Source organism: Saimiri boliviensis, chromosome 2 (assembly GCF_048565385.1).
Source record: "Saimiri boliviensis isolate mSaiBol1 chromosome 2, mSaiBol1.pri, whole genome shotgun sequence".
Taxonomy (NCBI): domain Eukaryota; kingdom Metazoa; phylum Chordata; class Mammalia; order Primates; family Cebidae; genus Saimiri; species Saimiri boliviensis.
Window position 1 is genome coordinate 147,896,290 of NC_133450.1, and position 21,012 is coordinate 147,917,301.

Below are 21,012 nucleotides of genomic sequence, written 5' to 3' on the forward strand. Positions count from 1 at the left end.
AGCTGTTGTAGTGACTTTTTAAATAATAATGAATTACATATGCAAATATTCAATTAAACAGAATATTTTAGCATTTAAAGTGGATTTTCTTGGTAAAATATTTAGTTAACACCTGATTTTATGCTCATATTTTGCAGATGTTCTGAAATTAATAAATATAAACTTTATCCTTGGATCCATCAGTTTAGCAATAACCGGAGATCAGCTGATCAGATTCGACCTATCTTTTTCCCTGATGTTGACCCCCACAGTCTTCCTCCTGGTTCTAACTTTTCTATGACAGCAGGAGATTTTCAGGAGATTTATTCAGAATGCAGTAAGTTCAAATCAAGCATTTAGAAAGTGTTGTCCTTTATTCTAAATTTATGAGCTAGTTTTATCCTAAGCCAAGGTTTAGATCACTCATTTTGATGGTAGAACATAAGGCATACGTCAGTGTCAATTCAGAGGTTTTCAAGGTCATATACAAGCCATCGATGGGAAATAAAAAGAAGTGTAAGATATCTGCAGTCAAGAAATTTAGAATCTGTTGGGCCCATTAATACTAAAAGATACGATGTAAACAGTTTAAATGAGTAACGAATACTAAAAAAAGAAAGGTTATTGGTGTGAGAAGGAAGCTGTTCATAGTGAGGCTATGACTTGAAGGTTGAGAGAATAGCATTTGAGGCAGACAGAAGTACAAAGATATAAATAAGATGATTGGGGATGCCAGCACAGCTGTACTGGCAAGGAAAGAAAAGCTTTAATGAAAGATTTAATGGGATTTAATGGGAGATATTGCTAGAAAAGTAAATTTGTTCTAGATCATGGAGGACTTTTATAATCAGGCTGTGCATTGACTTCTGCCTGGCAAACTGTTGAAGAAATATGAGGTAGGGATGAGAGAAAGGGAGATGGTAATGGGGAAAGAGGAGAAGGAGATTGGCAGTAAAAGGGAAAAAAAAATAGAATACTGAGGGTTCGGGAAAATCATTCAGTCACTACTAAGTACCAGGTATGTTCTAGGTGTCAAAAGAGAACAGGGAACAAAACAAAGTCCCTGTGCATGGAGAACTTCTATTCTAGTAGAGAAAGTGAGGCAATAACACATACAATATTGTAAGAAAGAAAATCTAAGGCAGGGAAGAGGGGTTACAGAGTGACTGGGGAGGGGCTGCTGCTTTTTATAGAGTTGTCAGGGAAAACCTTTCTAAGAGCAGAAACTTAAAAAAAAAAAATCTAGCGGAGAACCTTGAATGAGTACAGAGGCAAACCATTGAGCTCTTTGAAGGGAAAATGATGCAGATGGGGAATGGCAAGGAAGGAGGGTTAGGGAGTAGGGAGTATATTGCTCTTCTCAAGGAGGAGCTGGGCTGTAGTAAGCAATGGGTACAGTGGTGGGAAGTCAGCCTTGAGAGGGTTTGATGAGGCAAACCTGTAGACAGGCCATAGTAAGGACTTGGAATTATACTCAGAGAAACAGGATGCCATTGGAGAGCTTGAAGCAGGAGTAGCAACAACATAGATTGTTTTTATTTATTTATTTATTTATTTAACCACATGGAAAGCTTTTATTTTTCCCTGAACTATGAGATTGGCACAACCTGTATTCTGAAGGAAGAAAGGGAGAGTTGAAAGAAGTAAGGTGTTGGGGATAAGGAATGAAATAATGGAAAACACCACTTAGGCAAGTAAAAGGCCCCTTTTTTCTGGAGCAGGGCTTGAGAGAACAGATGATAAAGGTAATCCTCCATGGGATCAAGTGCCTTTATTGCACCAGGATTTGTACAGACACCATACCTCCAAGAGACAAACGGTGTTCTCTACTGGATTGTCATCCATTGCTTCTACCTGCCCTTGGCCCCCCTTTTTCCCTGGTAATTATTTGCAGTTGTAGCAGATCTTGAGGTATTTGGATGCCATTCATTTCTCAGTTGGCAACTGGTGCCTGCAGTCTTTCTGAAACCTGTCAGACTTGGTGGTTAACACTAGTGTAAATTGGAATGACTATTATTTTGTTTTAAGTGATTTTAAACGAAGCCTACAATTTGAATAGAGAATAAACAAAACTCTTACAAATATAATTTGGTAATAATATGTTGAGATTAGATTATCATATCAGTGTTATTGGGGATGATTTCCAAATTGATTACTTAATCAGATTATTGATATCAGTATTTCCCATAAGTGATTATTAGGTTACCATGATTATAGTGTTGATCAGAAGTTTAGCTTCTGTGTTTGTCAGATATTAATACTCTGTAAAAGGTATCTGGCAACTTTAAAGGATTAAGTAAAAGAAACACGTAAAGTAACAGATGCAGTAATTTAATTTTTCTTGATTAGATACCTGGGACTGTATTGCTACCTGTTTCTTCATAGACACAGCTCACAATGTAATTGATTATATTGATACAATATGGAAAATACTCAAGCCAGGTGGAATTTGGATAAATCTAGGTAAGTTTTTTAGTATTTACTAAAATTTTATATGTTAATCGAGTACTTACAGCTATTTTATATTTAACTTACAGTCTCAAATGTTCATGAATATTAGAATTATGTTGTAAATGTTTTGAAACCTCTACAGTTTTCTTTAGACTGCATCCTGTGCTGATGCCTCCAAAGGCAGCGGAAGCTCAAAAGTTGTATATTATACTTAGGTCAGTCTCACAGTCGTTGTAATTTCAGTGTATACTAATTGTTGATCTGATGGTAGGTAATCATTTCCTCATTATCTCCATCCCACATGCTGAGACACTGGTCCCTTCTGTTAGGAAGAGGGTGGTCTCTTTTTTGTTCTATAATGAACCATAAGGGAAGGATTTTACCTTTCCCATGGAATCTTCCTGCTCATTACATCCATATTCTGCTTAGTACTCGATGCTAGAAATTTCTTTATTATCCTGGGTTAATTTGTAAGTTAGCATTAACTTCCTATGTTTATGTGATTAAATTTTTTGACCCCCATTACTGAGTTGTGGTAAAGTTTTATGTATTTCCAGAGTATGTGACTTAACTTTCATAGAAACAGCTTTATTTTGAACATTTGTTTTATTGGTTTATGCATATTTTATTGAGTTATGTAATATAATAGTTGCCACTACCTGAAGCAAATAAAGTTGGCTCCTGATAAGTATGCTGTTTGATAAGAGTAGATGTATTAAAGTGTGACTTATGATCTGTCATAGGCATCAGAAGTAATGGAGAACATTGGTTAACAGGAAGTAAATTAGGAGAGCTAATTCCACTATGGAGTTTCAAAACAATTTTGAAAATTCTAATATGGAAAAACACAGTCCTTAAAAATAGTTACTTGGAAGGTTAATACTTTATAAAATGTTGACTTACATATCTTTTGCATATATAAGTTAAAGAATGTAAGCCGGGCACGGTGGCTCAAGCCTGTAATCCCAGCACTTTGGGAGGCCGAGGCGGGTGGATCACGAGGTCGAGAGATCGAGACCATCCTGGTCAACATGGTGAAACCCCGTCTCTACTAAAAATACAAAAAAATTAGCTGGGCATGGTGGCGCGTGCCTGTAATCCCAGCTACTTAGGAGGCTGAGGCAGGAGAATTGCCTGAACCCAGGAGGCGGAGGTTGCGGTGAGCCGAGGTCACGCCATTGTACTCCAGCCTGGGTAACAAGAGCGAAACTCTGTCTCAAAAAAAAAAAAAAAAAATAAGTTAAAGAATGTAAAAAAAAAAATCTCAGCCTGTTGCCCAGGCTGGTCTTGATGTACATCCAAGTACCACAGATAATTCAAAACCTTTGTGTCTCAAGACCAGCCTGGGCAACATGCTGAGACTCCATCTCAAAAGAAAAACCAGAACAAAACAGAAAACAATTCCATGCCACCCAGTATCTTTTCTATTCATCATCTACTCAGATTCCCCCAAACAAAAATACTGGGAATCTTTCATTACCCCTTTTATTAGTTCACTCAGGCTACCATAACAATACCACAGATTGGGTGGCTTAAATAACAGAAGTTTATTTTCTCACAGTTCTGAAGACTGGAATTCCAAGTGCCTGCCAGGTTGGTATCTAGCGAGGGCTCTTCCTTTGAGTTGCAGGGTGCTACCCTCTTGCTGTCTATTCACATAGCCTTTCTTTGGTGTGCATAAGGGGAAAAAGAGTGAATGAGTGCATGAGTGAGCTCCTTGGTATCTTTTCTTAAAAGGACACAGTCCTATTGGATAAGGACCCCACCCTTAAGACCTCATTTACCTTAATTACTTCCTTAGAAGTCCTACCTTCAAATACAGCCTCACTGAGGATTAGGGCTTTAACATATGAATTTGGAGACAGGGGAATATGAACGGTCAATAGGACCCTCTTTTTCTTCACTGTTTGCCTCTAGTCAGTCTAAAAGTTTTATCTCCTAAAGCTACTTAATCGCTCTTCAGTATCTCTTGCAGGGTTTCTCAACTGTGGTATTGACCTTTGAGCTGGATCACTGTTCAGTGGGAGTGGTGAGGGAAGTGGGGGTCTGGCCTGTACATTCTAGGATGGTTAACAGCCTTCCTGGCCTCTAAGAATCCAGTGCTATCTCCCAGTTTTGACAATCAAAATGTCTTCAGCTATTGAAACATGTTGCCCTCTGGTGGGTGGAGGGCATTGGCATAGTCATCCCCCGTTCAATACCATTGCTCTAAATTCACCGTTTCTTGTCTGGATTAGCTTTAGGATTACTGTAGTAGTTTCCTTAAGGTTGTCCCCACCTTCGAGTTGTCTTCAGCCTTTTTCATTTCTCCACATAATCACCAGTGACCTTCCTAACATGCAAATCTGTTCCTCTAAGACTCCCTGCATGAAATTCTAGCTTTCTGGAAAACCTCAGCTCTGCAGGATTTATGTACAATGCCCTTATGATCTTTCTTCTGTTTTGTGTCTCAGGTTCTTTTTTTGTTTGTTTTTTACCACCCTTTCTCCGACATCAAGTGCCAGTCCTCTGACTTAGCCCTTTCTCTGTCTCTTGTGTTTTCCCTTGGCTAGTCCCTATGTGTTCTTAAACACTTAGCTCAGGTGATCCTTTCAGGTTGGGTTAAGTATTCTGTATTTCTTTATGTCCTAAGAGACTCTGCTGTAGCACATACCTCAGTTTGGTGTTAGCACCCATATGCTTTTGTTTTTCCTGCTAGTCTCTAAGCTCCATGAGGGCAAAGATCTAATGCTTCCTATTCACCTGGTACAAAGCCTGGTAAACAGTGGATATAAATAACTGTTACATGTATGTATAAATATATTGTTTCAAAATTTGAAAAAGGAAACATACTAAGGTGTCTTGAAGGAAAAGTGACTGCCAGAAGACATGATAAAGTGCCATCTGTATTGGTAAATTCATAACATTCTTACGGTTTTTGCTTTAGTTGTATAGACCTGGAGGCTTAATTTTGTCTGTAAACTGAGAGGTCAACCTCTTGGGGATGATTTTACCCTTATGTAGACTAGAATGTCAATATATTCATATATAATGAGAAATGTAATAGCCAGCCATTCTGGAACAAATGACATTGGAGGTAAAATTATGTATGAAACTGTTGCCCAAATTACATGAAGTTGATTTGGGGAGGGATTATTAATTTACAAAATGCTTTAATTAAGAAGGATTTGATGGACTATCAAACACTACCCAGTTTAAGGAAAGCTAGTAAGCCTTTTAAGGGAACTATTATACATATGTTTTTGGGTAAGGCTATGATTTTGGCAAAGAACAGAAGAATACCTGTGAATTCCCTTTTTCAGTTTTTCATGCTTACCAGCACTCCTTAAACACATTTATTTATAATTTCTTCTAAAAAGAGAATGTGTGTGTATGTATATAGTGATAAATTTGCAGTCAGTTCGTGGAGGGCAGGCATTTAGCTACATCTGGAAGAATTAATAAAATGAATCTAACCACATCTGAAGAATTAAAATGTTTGGTACCTACCTACTTTGTGAAACAACTAGATATTCCAGGCCCATCTTGTACTTTGTCTGACCAGCCATTATTTCCAAGGATCCCTGGTTCCTTTTAATGGGGAATGGTTTATAGAAATGGAAAATCTAGGTTCTACCACTGGAGTGGTATTGCTTCTAGGCCTTTTTGGCAAACAAGGTAAAAAATATATGTATATGTCTGTCTGTAAAAATCATATGTACATTTGTGTCTGCAAAAATCATGAGTTCATCAAAGGAGGGCCTTAAGAAAAACTAAACGCACACGTACATACATCCACACACATATACAGGCAAAATCATGAGTTCATGCTGGTAACTTTAGTTCCAATACAACACTAAGGATAGAACACTAAGGTGGCAGGTAGCTTTCAACACTTAGACTGTATCACACCCAGTGGCCTCTAGCTTCTGTCTTTGCTGTTGAGAATTCAGCTTTTTAAAATGTTGCTCCTCTGAAGGTAATCTTTTTTTTTTTTTTTTTTTACGATTTTTACTTTGTAGTTTTTAGCAAGTCTAATCTAGCAAGTATATCTAGGTGTGGATTTTCCTTTTTAATCTGTGCAGTTCGTTATGCTTCTTAAGTCTATGAATCGACCTTATCAGTTGTGAAAAATTTCAGCTTTGTTGGGGTTTCCCCCTGACCAATCATAGGTTTAGCATTAAGATACGTAACAACAGCCATTATTTCTTCACATACTGCCTCTGCCTCATTCTTTTTCTCTGTTATTTTTTTTTTTTTCTGGAAATGCAATCAAATGTATTTTAGGACTTCTCATGCTAGCTTTCATATATCTTAACCACTCATCTTGGTATCTTTCCCATCGTGGCTTTCTTCTGACCGATAGTCTTTTATTTGAAAATACTTAGCATATTATGTTTTATAATTCTAATATCTCAAGTCTTTGCAGGTCATTTTCTGCTTTCTCTTGCTTTTGTTGGTTCTTGTTCATGATTCCTTGTTTCTCTGTGCTGTTGACCGTAAGTGTTTATTGGGGATTGTTCTTGAGAAATCGCACTTCGGATTACTTAAGGCCAGGGTTGAAGTGTTTTTCCCCAAAGGAATATTTGCTTCTGCCAGGAGATTAGAGCATTGTCAGACCAGAACTGTTTTAAACTAAATTGGGGCTTGAGGTGTATGGGACCACCCATGACATGTTAAATTAGGTTGTAAATCTACCCTAGGATTAAACGATGATATACAACTACGCTTGTCCCTTTAGTAAGCACTAGATCAACTTCTCAGGAGGTTAAAGGATAGAAGTAAGTTTATTATTTCCTACTCTCACCTTAAAGATAGCCTAATACAAAAATAAAAAATAAAAAAAGGAAGAAATCAAAGGAAGGCTCAAGAACTAATAGGGGTAAAAAAAGATAAAGATAGCCCCCTTACTATTCCTGCTTTAATGTTGAATGATCTCTCAATCATGAAGCAGACCCAGGACTTGTCTTACGACCCCTTGGTCCAGAGAGTTTATCAAATTGCAGATCAGTTTTTTCTTGGTAGTGAAATATTCTTAGGGTAAAAATGGCATCTAGGTGTACCTCTAGGTTCCTGGTAATTTCTTACTAACTTACAAGGTTTTTTTTCTTTGTTTGTTTGTTTTGAGACCGAGTCTCACTCTGTCACCCAGGCTGGAGTGCAGTGACATAATCTCCACTTACTGTAACCTCTGCCTCTGAGGTTCAAGCGATTCTCCTGCCTCAGCCTCCCGAGTAGCTGGGATTATAGGCACACACCACCACACTCAACTAACTTTTGGATTTTTAGTAGAGATGGGGTTTCACCATGTTGGTCAGGCTGGTGTTGAACTGCTGACCTTGTGATCCACCTGCCCCGGTCTCCTGAAGTGCTGCAATTACAGGCATGAGGCACCACGCTTGGCCAAGATTTTTAGAAGTAAGTTTAATCCACCAGCTTAATTGTTTGCAGTACGAGTGTAGGCCTGAATAACCTAACCTGCCTTTACAAGAAGCAAAAGTTCCTTTACATGTATCTTTTTTCTTTAATGGTTATATTAGTTCATTTCCACACTGCTATAAAGATGCTGCCTGAGACTTGGTAATCTGTAAACAAAGAGATTTAATGGACTCACCGTTCCACATTGCTGGGGATCTCAGGAAATTTACAATCATGGCAAAAGGGGAAGCAGGCACCTTCTTCACAAGGTGGCGGGGGAGAGAGAAGGTGAGGGAGGAACTACGACTTTTAAAGCATCAGATCTTGTGAGAACTCAGTCTCATGAGAACAGCATGGGGGAAACTGTCCCCCATGATCCAGTTAGCTCCCACCAGGTCCCTCCCTCCATGTGGGGATTATAATTCGAGGTGAAATTTGGGTGGGGGCACAAAGCCAAACCATATCAACTGTAAACTATATGTTTAGATTTTTAAAAAATTATTTAAAGGAGGGAAAAAAGAGAAAACTACCCAGAAATGAAATAGGCTGTACAACATAAGTTGCAAGTTATTTAAAAAAATTAAAACTGGGAGACATAGCTCATGCCTGTAATCTCAGTAACTTCTGAGGTCAAACCAGGCAGATCACTTGAGGCTAGGATTTCTAGATCAGCCTGGGCAACACGGGAAGACCCTTTGTCTCTAAAAAAAAAAAAATTTAAAAATTAGCCAGGTATAGTGGCATGTGCCTGTAGTCCCAACTACTTGGGAGCTGAGGTGGGAGGATCACTTGAGCCCAGGAATTCAAGGCTGCAGTGAACTACGCTTATGGCATTGCACTCCAGCAAGGGTGACAGAGCAAGACCCCAATACTCAGTAAAAAAATGAAAAAAAAGAATAAATGTAAACAACCTATATACAGAAAAAAATGTTCATTCTCACTGTTAGTCAAATAAATAGAAATGTGCTACCATTTTTCACCTATCATATTCACTAGGTTTTAAAATTTACTTATTTAAAAGCTTAGGTAATTATGGTGAGATAGGCTGTGCTCTTGTTCTGCTAGTGGGAATGTAAAATGATATGACTTTCTTCTGGAAAAACAGTAACGTACTACAAAATAATATGTGGAAAACCCTTAAATATTAATACAATTAGTCAGGGGTTGGCAAACTACAGCCCATAGGCCAGTTTGGCCTGCAGCCTATTTTTGTATGGCCCTACCACTAAAGTATTTCTTATATTTTTAAAGAGTAGCAGCGAAAAACATAAATAAGAATATATGCTGGACACTGTATGTGGCACACAAAGCCTCAAATATTTGCCATCTGGCTTGTTACATAATTAATTCACTATTACCAATATTTATTAGATTAATTATACTTCTAGAAGTCTGTCAGAGGAAAGTAATCAGATATGGGCAGACTAAAGACTGATGAAATGAACAGACATAGTAAGAACTTAGACTGAACGTAAATTTCTAACAGTAATGGAGCAGATAGTCATAAGATATTCATACAGTAAAACTATTTTCTAGAAATAATGAAATAAGGAAATGTTCCTAATGAAGTATAAGATGTAAAACTATGTATGGAATATACTATACATTGACGAAAGACCACAAGGAGATATTCAAGTGCATACTCTGAATGTTAGGCTTAGAGGTAGGTGATTTTTGATTTTTTAATGCTTTTTCATGTTATCTCAGCTTTCTACTTTTGATCTTATGATCAAGGAAAAAACATATCTTTGCCCCTTCTGTTATGGCCACTAAAAGAATATGAAGAAATCTAGATGTAGTGTTGCATGCCTGTAGTCCCACCTATTTGGGAGACTGAGGCAAGAGGATTGCCTGAGCCCAGGAATTCTAAATCATCATGGGTCATATAATGAGACACTGTCTCTAAAAAATTAATTAATTAATTAATTAATTAAAAATTAAAGAATATGAAGAGACACAAGAGTTAAGAAAATAAAGAACCCTTTGAGGAATGTGTCCTTTATTCATCTTCATATATATCCAGTGCCAGACATTAGCTAAGTGCTTGGTAAACATTTGTTTAAAAAATGGGCAACTAAGTCATAAATATGAAAAACTGCACAGCTGCAAAGAGATGCAAATTCAAATTATATATATATATTACATATTACATATATATACACACACTGTATATATATACTGTATATATGCTGTATAAAAAATCCAACTTAAAAAAAATACAAGAATTTTTATTAAACGAACTATTTGCTAATTTCTAAAAGGGAAAATTATATATATATATACACACAGTATACATATACAGTATATATACAGTATACATATACAGTATATATACTATGTGTGTGTGTGTCTGTGTTTATGTATAATTTTCTCTTTTAGAAATTAGCAAATAGTTCGTTTAATAAAAATTCTTGTGTTTTTTTTTTAAGTTGGATTTTTTGGAGGCATAATTGACATAAAATTCACCCTTTTTACAAATGTACAGTTTGACGCATTTTGAAAACTGGATAATCGTATAACCATGGAAACGATCAAGACAGTAAATCTTTCCATTTTCATCACCCCAAAATGTCCCCTTGTACTCCTTTCTCTCCTTTTACTTCGAATACCATGCAGTCACTACTTTGGATTCTGTTAACTATAGTTTTCCCTTTTCTATGTCATAAAAATAGAATCATACAGTATGACGCTTTTTGTCTCTGGGTTTCTTAGCATTACACTTTTGAGATCATCATTTTGTTGCATGTACCGTTGTGGTGGTCTTTTTTATTGTTGAGTATATAACATTTGCTATATTACATTTTGTTTATCCATTCACTGGTTGGTAGACGTGTGGGTTATTCCTAAATTATTGTGATTAAAGTTGTATTAAACATGAGTATAAATGAATAAAGTTGCATTAAACATGAGTGTAAATCTTTGTGTGGCTGCAAATCTTCATTTCTTTTGTATAAATACATAACAGTATAATTGCTAGGTCACATACAGTGAGCATATCTATAACTTTACAAGAAACTGGCTAGGTGTTTTCCAAAGTGACTGTACATTGCATTCCCACCACTTAATATAACATTGAAACAAGTACTTATTGGCAGTTGTCGGTGAAAACTTACAACTCTTTGGGAAAGCATTTTTGGCAGTCTGAATCAAGTCAGTAAAAATGTTCATTCTCTGGCCTTCAAGAACCATCTTTGTAAGGGATAATCTAAAATATGCACAAGGATATTTGTCGAAGTACCATTGTATTAGAAGACTAAAAATATACACTACAGCTGTTGTCTTTGGTAAAATTTATAAATTCAGCACTAAGCAGGGCATTGTGGTAAGTTTAAAAGAAACTTGAGATGTGTTCCTTGACTTATATAATTTGTAATCTAGTGAGTAAACAGTGCTAATTAGTTGAAAAATTTTCAGTGAGCAGTGCAACACTGCATTAAATCCATGTTAAAATATGCCACATTAAAAAAGAGTGAGCAGTAGGGGTGAAGGCTTGGGTGGATTTCAGCAAGGTTTTGAAGCATGGCTAAAGCTTGAGTTGGAGGGTGGAGCTTTCTAGGTGGAACACACCATGGCTAAAGGTAAAAATGGTCCAAGTATGTAAAAATCACTGGAATATATGTATATAGAGATAATAAAACTATGTTTTTGGAGGCTTTTAATGGAGTAGGAACAGCATAATCTTTAAAAGCTGGAAAGACTCTGCTGTGAAGCTCTGCATTCTTATAAAAGCTTTGGATAGTCTAGGAAATAGCAGTGCTCAGGGCAATGGTAGAAAATGATCATTTTACTAATAAAACAAATTTAAGCTGGATAGAGTAGTTTGATAAGGAACCATTGTTATCTTTTGTAAGTAGCAGTAACATAATACATTATATTCATGGTCATTTTTTCTAGTCATTTGTGTAGGAAAGAGAAAGGAGAGAGGAAGAAAAACTTTTTTACCCTTAGTGTGATCCACAAAATGGTAAGCCTCTTGGTAGCAGAAACTTTGTCTTGTTATTAAATACTTTTATCTTCCAAGATTAGTACATTGTATGAGGAGTGGGAGTAGAGAGCTGGTTGCAGGATTTGTAATTATCCAATGAAAGGTAAAGAGAGGATTGTCTAGATTAGTCTGAGGTATAACTCTATTAAGTGATAATGGTTCCTGGATGAGGCTGACGGATTGGGCAAAATGATAGATTGAAAGATTTGAAAGTCATCCTTTAAATCACATGTTTGTTTCTTGAATGTATGGAATGAGAAAATAGTAAAGAGAGTGTCGTAAAAATAGTGTAATCCTGTCATTTACTTAGTACCTTGTTTATGACAGGTGTAATACATATTATCTCACATTAAAGTCATATTACAGGGTACACATGGTGGCTCGTGCCTGTAATTGCAGTACTTCGGGAGGCCACGGCAGGCCGATGACTTGAGCTCAGGGTTTTGAGACCAGTCTGGCCAACATGGTGAAAACCTGTTTCTACTAAAAATACAAAAATTAGCCTGGCATGATGGCAGGTCCCTGTAATGACAGCTACTCGGGAGGCTGAGACAGGAGAATCGCTTGAACCTGGGAAGTGAGCCAAGATCATGCCACTGCACCCTTGCCTGGGCAACAGAGTGAGATTCTATTTCCAAAAAAAAAAAAAAAAGTCATTATAGATGAAGCAGAGTTGGTGAATTGCCCATAGACACACTATTATTAGCTAGTAGAGCTGGGATAAAAACAGTGCATTTTTTAAAAGCCAGCTCTAGTGTTAACTTCCTTCTTTTAGGAAATCTTCCCTATAACTTCTGTCCATCTTTTAATACCTAGGTTAACCTGAGGCTCCTTCTCTGTTTGGTAAGCAGTTTGTAACTGCAGTTTTGCATTTACTTACAGAATTATAATTGCAAAATACATTTGGAATCTGAGGACTTAGCATCAGTCTCTGATTCATCTACTCCTTCAGTAACTTAAAAGTTGAAGCTGAAGGTCTGTGGTATCAATCACAGTGCAAGGCAGGTATACCAGAGGGACTCACTTGCTATGAGTGTAGGCCGAGCTCTTGGGTGTCAGATACTAGGCCAAATTTTCAGAGGTCTAGGCATTTTCAGCAAATGTAAAGTTTCTTTTTATGTTTATCTCATCCAGTACCTAACTTACTCAACTTGGAATTCAGTGTAACACAGCTACGAGTATATGTGTATTCAAGTAATTTACAGTATCTTTAAACCATAGGTCCTCTGCTGTACCACTTTGAAAATTTGGCAAATGAACTTTCCATAGAATTGAGCTATGAGGATATAAAAAACGTTGTTCTGCAGTATGGATTCAAGGTAGAGGTAAGAATGAAATAAAATATTGCCAAAGTTTAACTTCCACAGTACCTCAACAGAAATGTTGATATTATGGCTGTTACTAACTTTTTGAATTCTCTGTTTTCTTATCTATAAAGGGAAGATAATACAGGTTGAGTATCCCTTATTCAAAATGCTTGGGACCAGAAATGTTTTGGATTTTGGATTTTTTCCAATGTTGCAATATATACATATACATAATGACATATCTGGGGTGGGGACTGAAGTCTAAATGTGAAATTCATTTATGTTTTATATATGTGCCTTATGAGCATACCCCAAAGGTAAATGTATACAATATTTTAAAATTTTGTGCACCTGCCACATGACGTCAGCTGTGGAATTTGTCACTTGTGGCATTATGTAGGCACTCAAAACATTCTGGATTTTGGAGTGTTTCAGATTTTCAGAGTAGGGATGCTTGACCTGTGTTACTTAGCTTTCAGAATTATAAGGATTTCGGATAATGTGTGCTTAAAGGGAAAACTATACTTTCTGGTGAAATAGACTTTCAATAAATGGTAGCTGATCGTTGTAATACTGGCCTTGCAGACTCTCACTGATAGATACAAAGCAGAGTAGGCTCTGGGGAAAACGAAAGGGGGTAGGAGGGCAGGTATAAGAGGGATATTCACAATATGTCCTTGTGTACTGCCTGATATTTTTTTAATTAGTTGCATTACTATAAAGTTTTATGATATTTTGGCTATTGTGTTTCAGTTCATTTATTTAGAAACATTCCATTTTAAAAACAATAGATTTGTTTTTAAGAATGAAGAAAAACTATAATTATAGTAGTTTAGAGCTCAAGACTGCCTGAGTTTGAATCTCAGTTCCACCACTTACTAGTGTGACCGTTCTTTTTATTTTTTTTATTTTAATTTTTATTTATTTTTTTTTGAGACAGAGTTTCGCTCTTGTTACCCAGGCTGGAGTGCAGTGGCACGATCTCGGCTCACCGCAACCTCCACCTCCTGGGTTCAGGCAATTCTCCTGCCTCAGCCTCCTGAGTAGCTGGGATTACAGGCAAGCACCACCATGCCCAGCTAATTTTTTTGTATTTTTAGTAGAGACAAGGTTTCACCATGTTGACCAGGATTGTCTCGATCTCTTGACCTCGTGATCCACCCACCCTGGCCTCCCAAAGTGTTGGGATTACAGGTGTGAGCCACCACGCCCGGCCTGTGACTGTTCTTTTTAAAGTGAAACTACTGATATTAATAGTTCCTCTCTTACGGGAGTAGTTTTATGTAATAAATGAATATGCTTGAAATAGTACCTGCTACTGATACATACGTGCTCAGAATTTGTTAGTGGTGTGTTCATCATGACTGTCATAGTCAGTGTTATGATTATTGTTTGCATTGCAGGTGGAAAAAGAATCTGTGTTGTCAACATATACTGTGAATGATCTCTCTATGATGAAATACTACTATGAATGTGTCTTGTTTGTGGTCCGTAAGCCACAATAATGGTCTCAAGTGATACCACCTGGAAAAAAGTTTAGTAAGAACAAATGCTGAAATAAACAACTCAAAATCAACTATCAGTGATGATGACAGGACACAACCTCAAATCAGTGGTGCCTTCTTATTCCTAATGAAATTTAGAAATAGTGTCTATTTTCTTAATATGTCTATTGCTTTTTCAGAAATATACTATGCCATGCAGATTTGTACTACACAAGTAAAAATGGAGGAAATGTCTTGAAGTATACTTTTTCCTTGAAGCCCAGAATTGTGTTTCAGTATGAAAAATACCTAATCTCCAGTGTCTTCATGATGCTGTCCAATGCAAGTCTGCCATATCAATGACTAATAGTATTGAGGTCCTAATAATCTTCCCTTTTTTTGTTGTTTTGTATGCATTGCACATGTTACTTTTAGAAGAGTCCAAGGATCCTGAGTCATATTCAACATCTGGAGTTGGGACTTTATTCACTTTCAATCTAAGAAAACTATGAGTAAAATGTGTCTTTTTTTTTTTTTTTTTTTTCCTTTTCTTCAGAGACAGGATCCTGCTGTGTCTCCCAGGGTGGAGTATAGTGGCACGATCATAGCTCACTATAACCTCAAACCCTTGGGCTCAAGCAATCTTCCTGCCTCAGCCTCCCGAGTAGCTAGGACTATAGGCGTGTACCACCACGCCTGGCCTCTGTCTATTCTTTTATCATTCAGATTAATTTGATTTTGTATTTTCTAGCTCAGATGAACTTAAGCATCAAACATTTCATTTTTATGAAATGTTAAATTTAATAGCATCACAGCCAGTAAAATACATTCAAGTAACTGAGAAATTATCAAGTCTTTTGGCCACAATAAATGGAACATTTTATGAAAGCATACTCATCATGGATCACTGAAATACATAGATCTTAACGTTCAAAGTGAGAAATAAAAAGCCTTTATTAAAAGTAGTGCTAGGAAACAGAGAAGATAGGAATAAAATTTACCCATTTGAAATATATGATTTTCAGACTCTAAATGAATAGAGTTTGACAGTGTGATGTTTACAATAATGTCTTTTCCTTGGATTATCTGGATTATGAAAGCAAGCACTTTTTCATTAAAACAATTATATATGAGGAAAAACTGTCATAATAGTATTAATGTGGGGAATTTTGATTATGAAATTCAGGGATAAATTACTGCCCATGATCTGTGTCTTCAATATTGTAAGCAGCAACCATCATGTAATTTCAGATTAACACCAATTCTGTTCCCTGATAGATGGAGCTTAAACAGTATATGCTGCTTTAAATTTCTACCTCTAACAGATCTTTATTGGAGGGAGTTTTCCTTTGTATTTTTTAATGTATGTTATTCTGTTTCCAGTAGCTTGGAAAGTAGAGATGACTAATATTTTAGCCTTTTCTTGGAGAAAAGCAAAAATTCTTGTTGAATATTTTCACAGATGATTGTGATTGCTTTAAATGACCTCTGCGGCAATTTAAATTAGGTGGACTTAATCTCAGTAATGTGCTGGTCGCATAAATGTCATGTTTTAATAGGAAAACTTACTTGTAAATCTTTAGACCTTTGTTGTCACTTAGGTTGGGGAGTCACTACTCTATTTGGCATCTTACTAGTTGGTGGGACCTTTTCTTTGTACAGTGATGGGACTTTTGTGACCTTTTCTCTCACTATGCAATAGAGGGTTTCATGCAGATAATCATGTCAAAATTGGGAAGTCTGTAACCTGTTTTTTTAAAAAAACAATTTCTCTTTTTTGTGTCCCTCAATACTTAGCAGATTGTTCATTTGATGAAATTCTTATTACTTACATGAATGAGTTTCAATGTAGTGGCAAGGAAGAAAAAAAAACAAAAATTATTGTTTTTAAAGAAAAAAACTTACAAGGTACCTAAGTATTTTTAAAAAATCAATTGACCAGGAAGGAATGCATGCAGTTTTTGAATGGTTAAGACATGCTTTTTATTCACAAACTAGTATTCACTTTTTTACAACTTGTATTGAAACAAATGATCTTTGTTTTTGTCACAGGCAAAAACAGGTTGACACTGGTGGGTTGGCTTTATTAATTAATTTTTTTTTTTTTGCTATTAGGTTTTCTTTAATATTACATTTCTTTATTACAGCATATGTTTTAGTTAATTCTGAAATCAGTTACTTCATGTGCTAACTTATCCCTCATATCATGAATATTGTTTTTTAAGTGTTCTACACAAATTTGTGTCACTTTTTTTCCTTACAGCTTTTGCAGTTAATATATTCTAAACTTGAAAATGTGGTATCAATCAATAATAGAGAAGTATCACTGGAGGACTTATTTAATTTTGTATTTCTTAATTTTAGTCCTAGCTACTAAAGTATATAAGCCTTAAAGTTTAAAATGTTTTTCTTAAATTAGCTGTATACACAAACATTTTCATTTACTTCATGAAATGGGAGGAGTTCGTTCATTGTGCTTGCTTTTTTCCCCCTTTAATTTCCATATTCTGAAGCAGTGCAGATAGAGGGTATGCTAATCAAGTGAGCAAGGTGGAATATGTACAATATAAGGAAAAGATGTATAATTGACAGTATAAAATTATGAAGTTTGGTACATAATTGTAAATGTACTGTATTTATATGTAACTCTCATTCTAAAAGTTGCCACAAAAGCTGAATTGGAAGCTTCATGTCTGCATGAAATTTCCTATATTTTTAATGTGTACGATGAAATTAATTTTTCTTGAATATTAAAGTCTGCCAATTGCTACAAAACAATAGTTGCTTTGTTGTTTTCGTCTAAGTTACTGTAACTGTAGATTACTACTAATTTTAATAAGTTGAGCAGATATACCTTTAAACTCTTGGATTAGTCTGTTTTTATATGCTTCTAGAAAGTCAGTAATGTGAGTACTTGGTCTTATGATATGCCAAGTCTCATACTAATTATTTTCACTTTGTTTCATTCAAGTTCACTGTATTAAAGCTAGAATCCACTGAGGAAAAAGAATAATCTTGTTTTTTAGTTTTGTTAAATAATAGAAACAGAACTATAAAAGGAACTAGTAGAAGACAGTTCTAGGACCAGCCATTAGTGGGATGAGCACTTATGATTGTTTTTGATCTCAGGCAAGCTACTCTTACCTTGTTTCCTCACCTGTAAGATAAGATTAATATCATCTATTTCAAATGGTTTTTTAAATTCGGTCATATGAGCTTATGTATGTATTTTTGTGTGTACGAAAGCACATGATAGACAATTACCGTAAATGTAATTTCTGTCTCTGTTGACTGCTATATAGTGAGAGAAAAAAGGAGGATTATTAACAGGACATTAGTTTTAATAATCTTATGGTGACGCTTTGAAAAAGTTTGGAATCCTGGGGAAAACAGTAACAAATGGTAGGTACAGATACAGATTCCGTAAGTTTGGTGAGAATTACAATGAAATATATTAGTAGGTAATGGGAGAGGGCATAAGTAAAATTTAATGGCATGTTACCTCCATTTTCATCAACCTGCTAACACATCCCTTTTATATATGCTTGATTCTTTCTCTATAGTATCTACTTAGATTTGGGATCCTTCAGTCAATGTGAATGTGCATTTTCAGTTAAGTTGCCTTTTAGAAGGATTGCACCAATTTACATGCCAAGAACAGTGTTTAAAAGTAACTTATATCCATTCCCTGGCCAATACTGGATATTGCTGAGCTTTTCATCTTTGTCACTGCAGGCATACCTCATTTTATTGTACTTTGCTTTATTTTGCAAATACTTTGCTTTATATTGCAAAATACTGTTTTTTGGTTTTTGGTTTTTTTCTTTTGTTTTTTTTTTTTTTGACAAATTGAAGATTTGTGGCAACCCTGCTTTGAACAAGTCTATACTGGCATCATTTTCCAACAGCATGTGCTCATGTCATGTCTCTCTGTCAGCATTTTTTAGCAAATATTTTTAAGTTATGTACATTGTTCTCATAGACAAAATGCTATTTCACATTTAATAGACTACAGTATAGTGTGAACATACTTTTTTTATATATATATAGAAATGGGGTGTCACCGTGTTAGCCAGGCTGGTCTCAAACTCCTGACCTCAGGTGATCCACCCATCTTGGCCTCCCAAAGTGCTGGGATTGCAGGCATGCGCCACTGCGCTGGGCCCGTAAACATACTTTTATACGGGCTGGGAAACCCAAAGATTTGTGTGACTCACTTTATCATGATGGTCTGGAACTGAGTCTGCAGTATCTCCAAGGTATGCCTGTATAAGAAGTGGTATCTAGGCCTGGTGTGGTAGCTCGCACCTGTAATCCAAGCACTTTGGAGGCCAAGGTGAGCAGATCACCTGAGGTTGGGAGTTCAAGAACAGCCTGACCAACATGGTGAAACCCCATCTTTATTAAAGTACCTAATTTGAATATTCATTTATTTAATTATTGGAAAAGTTAAGCAATTTCTCTGAGTTTAATGGCCAAAGTGGCTTTAATCTCCCGGTCAATATGATTTCATGTGGCAGACCTGATAGATCATTGGTAACAGCTCCAACACTAATTAAAACATAGTGAGGTTCATCGGGGGAGTACTGGCCAGAGCCATGAGGACTGCCTTGAGTTCTGGTAATTGAGAGGAGCAACCATGTCTGCTTTTGGTTTTACATAGCTGGCACTGAAGCTGAACAGCAGCAGCAGCTCATGGGACTCCATTAGGTTTCATCGTAGCCAAACAACTTGTGAAGTAGCCCCAGAAATTTAGGGGAAACTAAAAGTCCCCATTGAACCAGTGGTATTGCTTTGGGCAGTGGAGTTGACCACACAGTTTACCTCCAAAAGGATAGCTGCCATTTTTTCATGTAGCACCAAAAAAAATCTGCTACGGCCAGCTATACTATCTCTCTTTGACTAGTGAGGCTTGTTAGATTCTTTTCACCTTGTTAGTTATCACATCCAGGTTGACCCACCCCAAAATGGGGATGTCAGGCCAAAGAGTCACAAGACCAACATAAGTCACATTAAGTTTCAACAAAAGCTTAGCAGGTAAATAGCTGCCGCCTTTTGTTAACTTTTTAAGACGTACTTGGCGGCTGGGTCAGGCAGTTGTTGGGATTGTTAGTGCCAAGCCATCGCCTCTCTGAGTACTCGGGCAGCCACTTAAGTCTTTGAAACTTCTCCTGGAGATCCCTATTACTTCTTCTGGACCCCCTGGGTTGGGGGGTCAGTCTGTGCAGTACTTCTTAAGAGGGAGATGGAATAAGATGTAGACTAAGAAGTGCAGTCATAAAATACATGAATTCTATTATACATGTGTTGAATTGGTCTAAAGAGCCCTGGTGACATTATTTTTGAGGTGTCCAGCTCCTGATCAAAAACTTGGGGGCTGGGATAGAACAGAAGAGAGTTGGTGCTTTCTCTAGTTTAATCTCTTCCTATTTCAGTAAGTGATTAAAGCTTTGACTGTTTGACCTGCCAGCTCACCTCTCTCTGGCCCCTAACAGCTTCAGTTTTCCCAAAGCCCTCCAAAGTGCTGGAATTGTGGGCGTGAGTCACCATGCCCGGCCAAGTTCTGTTTTTCGTTTTTTTGTTGTTGTTTTCTTTTGAAATGGATTCTTGTTCTGTTGCCCAGGCTAGGGTATGGTGGCGTGGTCTTGGCTTACTGTAATTTCTGCCTCCTGGGTTCAAGTGATTACCTGGCTTCAGCCTCCTGAGTAGCTGGGATCATAGGTATTATATTTTTGGTAGAGACAGGGTTTCACCTTGTTGACCAGTCTGGTCTTGAACTCTTGACCTGAAGCATCAATTTTTTGGGGAACTTAGCCTCCCAAAGTGCTGAAATTACAGGCATAAGCCACTGGACCTGGCCCCCATTGAAATTTTTTATTGATCTCGTCAGAAGACCTACGTTGTCTATCATTGTATTTCAGATGAATGCAGTTATAAAGCTGGGTGTACACAACCATAGTGATATGCATTTATATATTTTGCTTTTTCACCCATTTATGAATATAGTTCATCTGCTTGTGTTATATCCACGCAATTGTCATTTGTATGCCTAAAAATATGTTATTGCCTATTTCATTGTGTGAAGTGGCCTACAATGTGTTCTCTTGTGTTATGTTTCTCAAATAAATCCCCTTTTAAAAATGTAAATAATTTTTTGAAAAATAATTTTTAAGGTTTTTCCTCCTACATTTTCAAGATTTTGAAATTTTGGGATTACAATTTTCTGTATATTTAGACTTAAGAGATTTTGATCTTTCAGGATTTCAGTATTTGAGATTATGGCATTCGGGATGTCTTTTGGGATTATGGTTCAAACTCCCTTTCTGTCCATGCTCATGCCACTGTGTTCTGCCCTGCAGTCTTCCAGCCTTGGCCACCCCGGCACCCAGAGCCCTGTCCTGGTTATAAA

At 36.6% G+C, this 21,012-nt stretch overlaps 1 protein-coding gene and 1 long non-coding RNA gene across 5 annotated transcripts in view; one reads left to right on the top strand and one right to left on the bottom strand.

Moving 5' to 3' along the window:
• CARNMT1 (carnosine N-methyltransferase 1) overlaps positions 1-20,753 on the top strand; it is a 52,187-nt gene extending 31,434 nt beyond the window's left edge. For all 3 annotated transcript variants that reach the window (XM_039461457.2, XM_010341192.3, XM_074394659.1), the window contains exons 5-8: positions 138-316; positions 2,329-2,442; positions 13,034-13,137; positions 14,523-20,753. In XM_039461457.2, coding sequence (XP_039317391.1) covers positions 138-316; positions 2,329-2,442; positions 13,034-13,137; positions 14,523-14,624 — 499 coding nt within the window. In that variant the 3' untranslated portion in view covers positions 14,625-20,753. The remainder of the gene's footprint in view (positions 1-137; positions 317-2,328; positions 2,443-13,033; positions 13,138-14,522) is intronic.
• The window catches only part of LOC120360703 (uncharacterized), a 133,137-nt gene that overhangs the window by 86,169 nt on the left and 25,956 nt on the right, over positions 1-21,012 (bottom strand). The gene's annotated exons all lie outside the window — the stretch shown is intronic.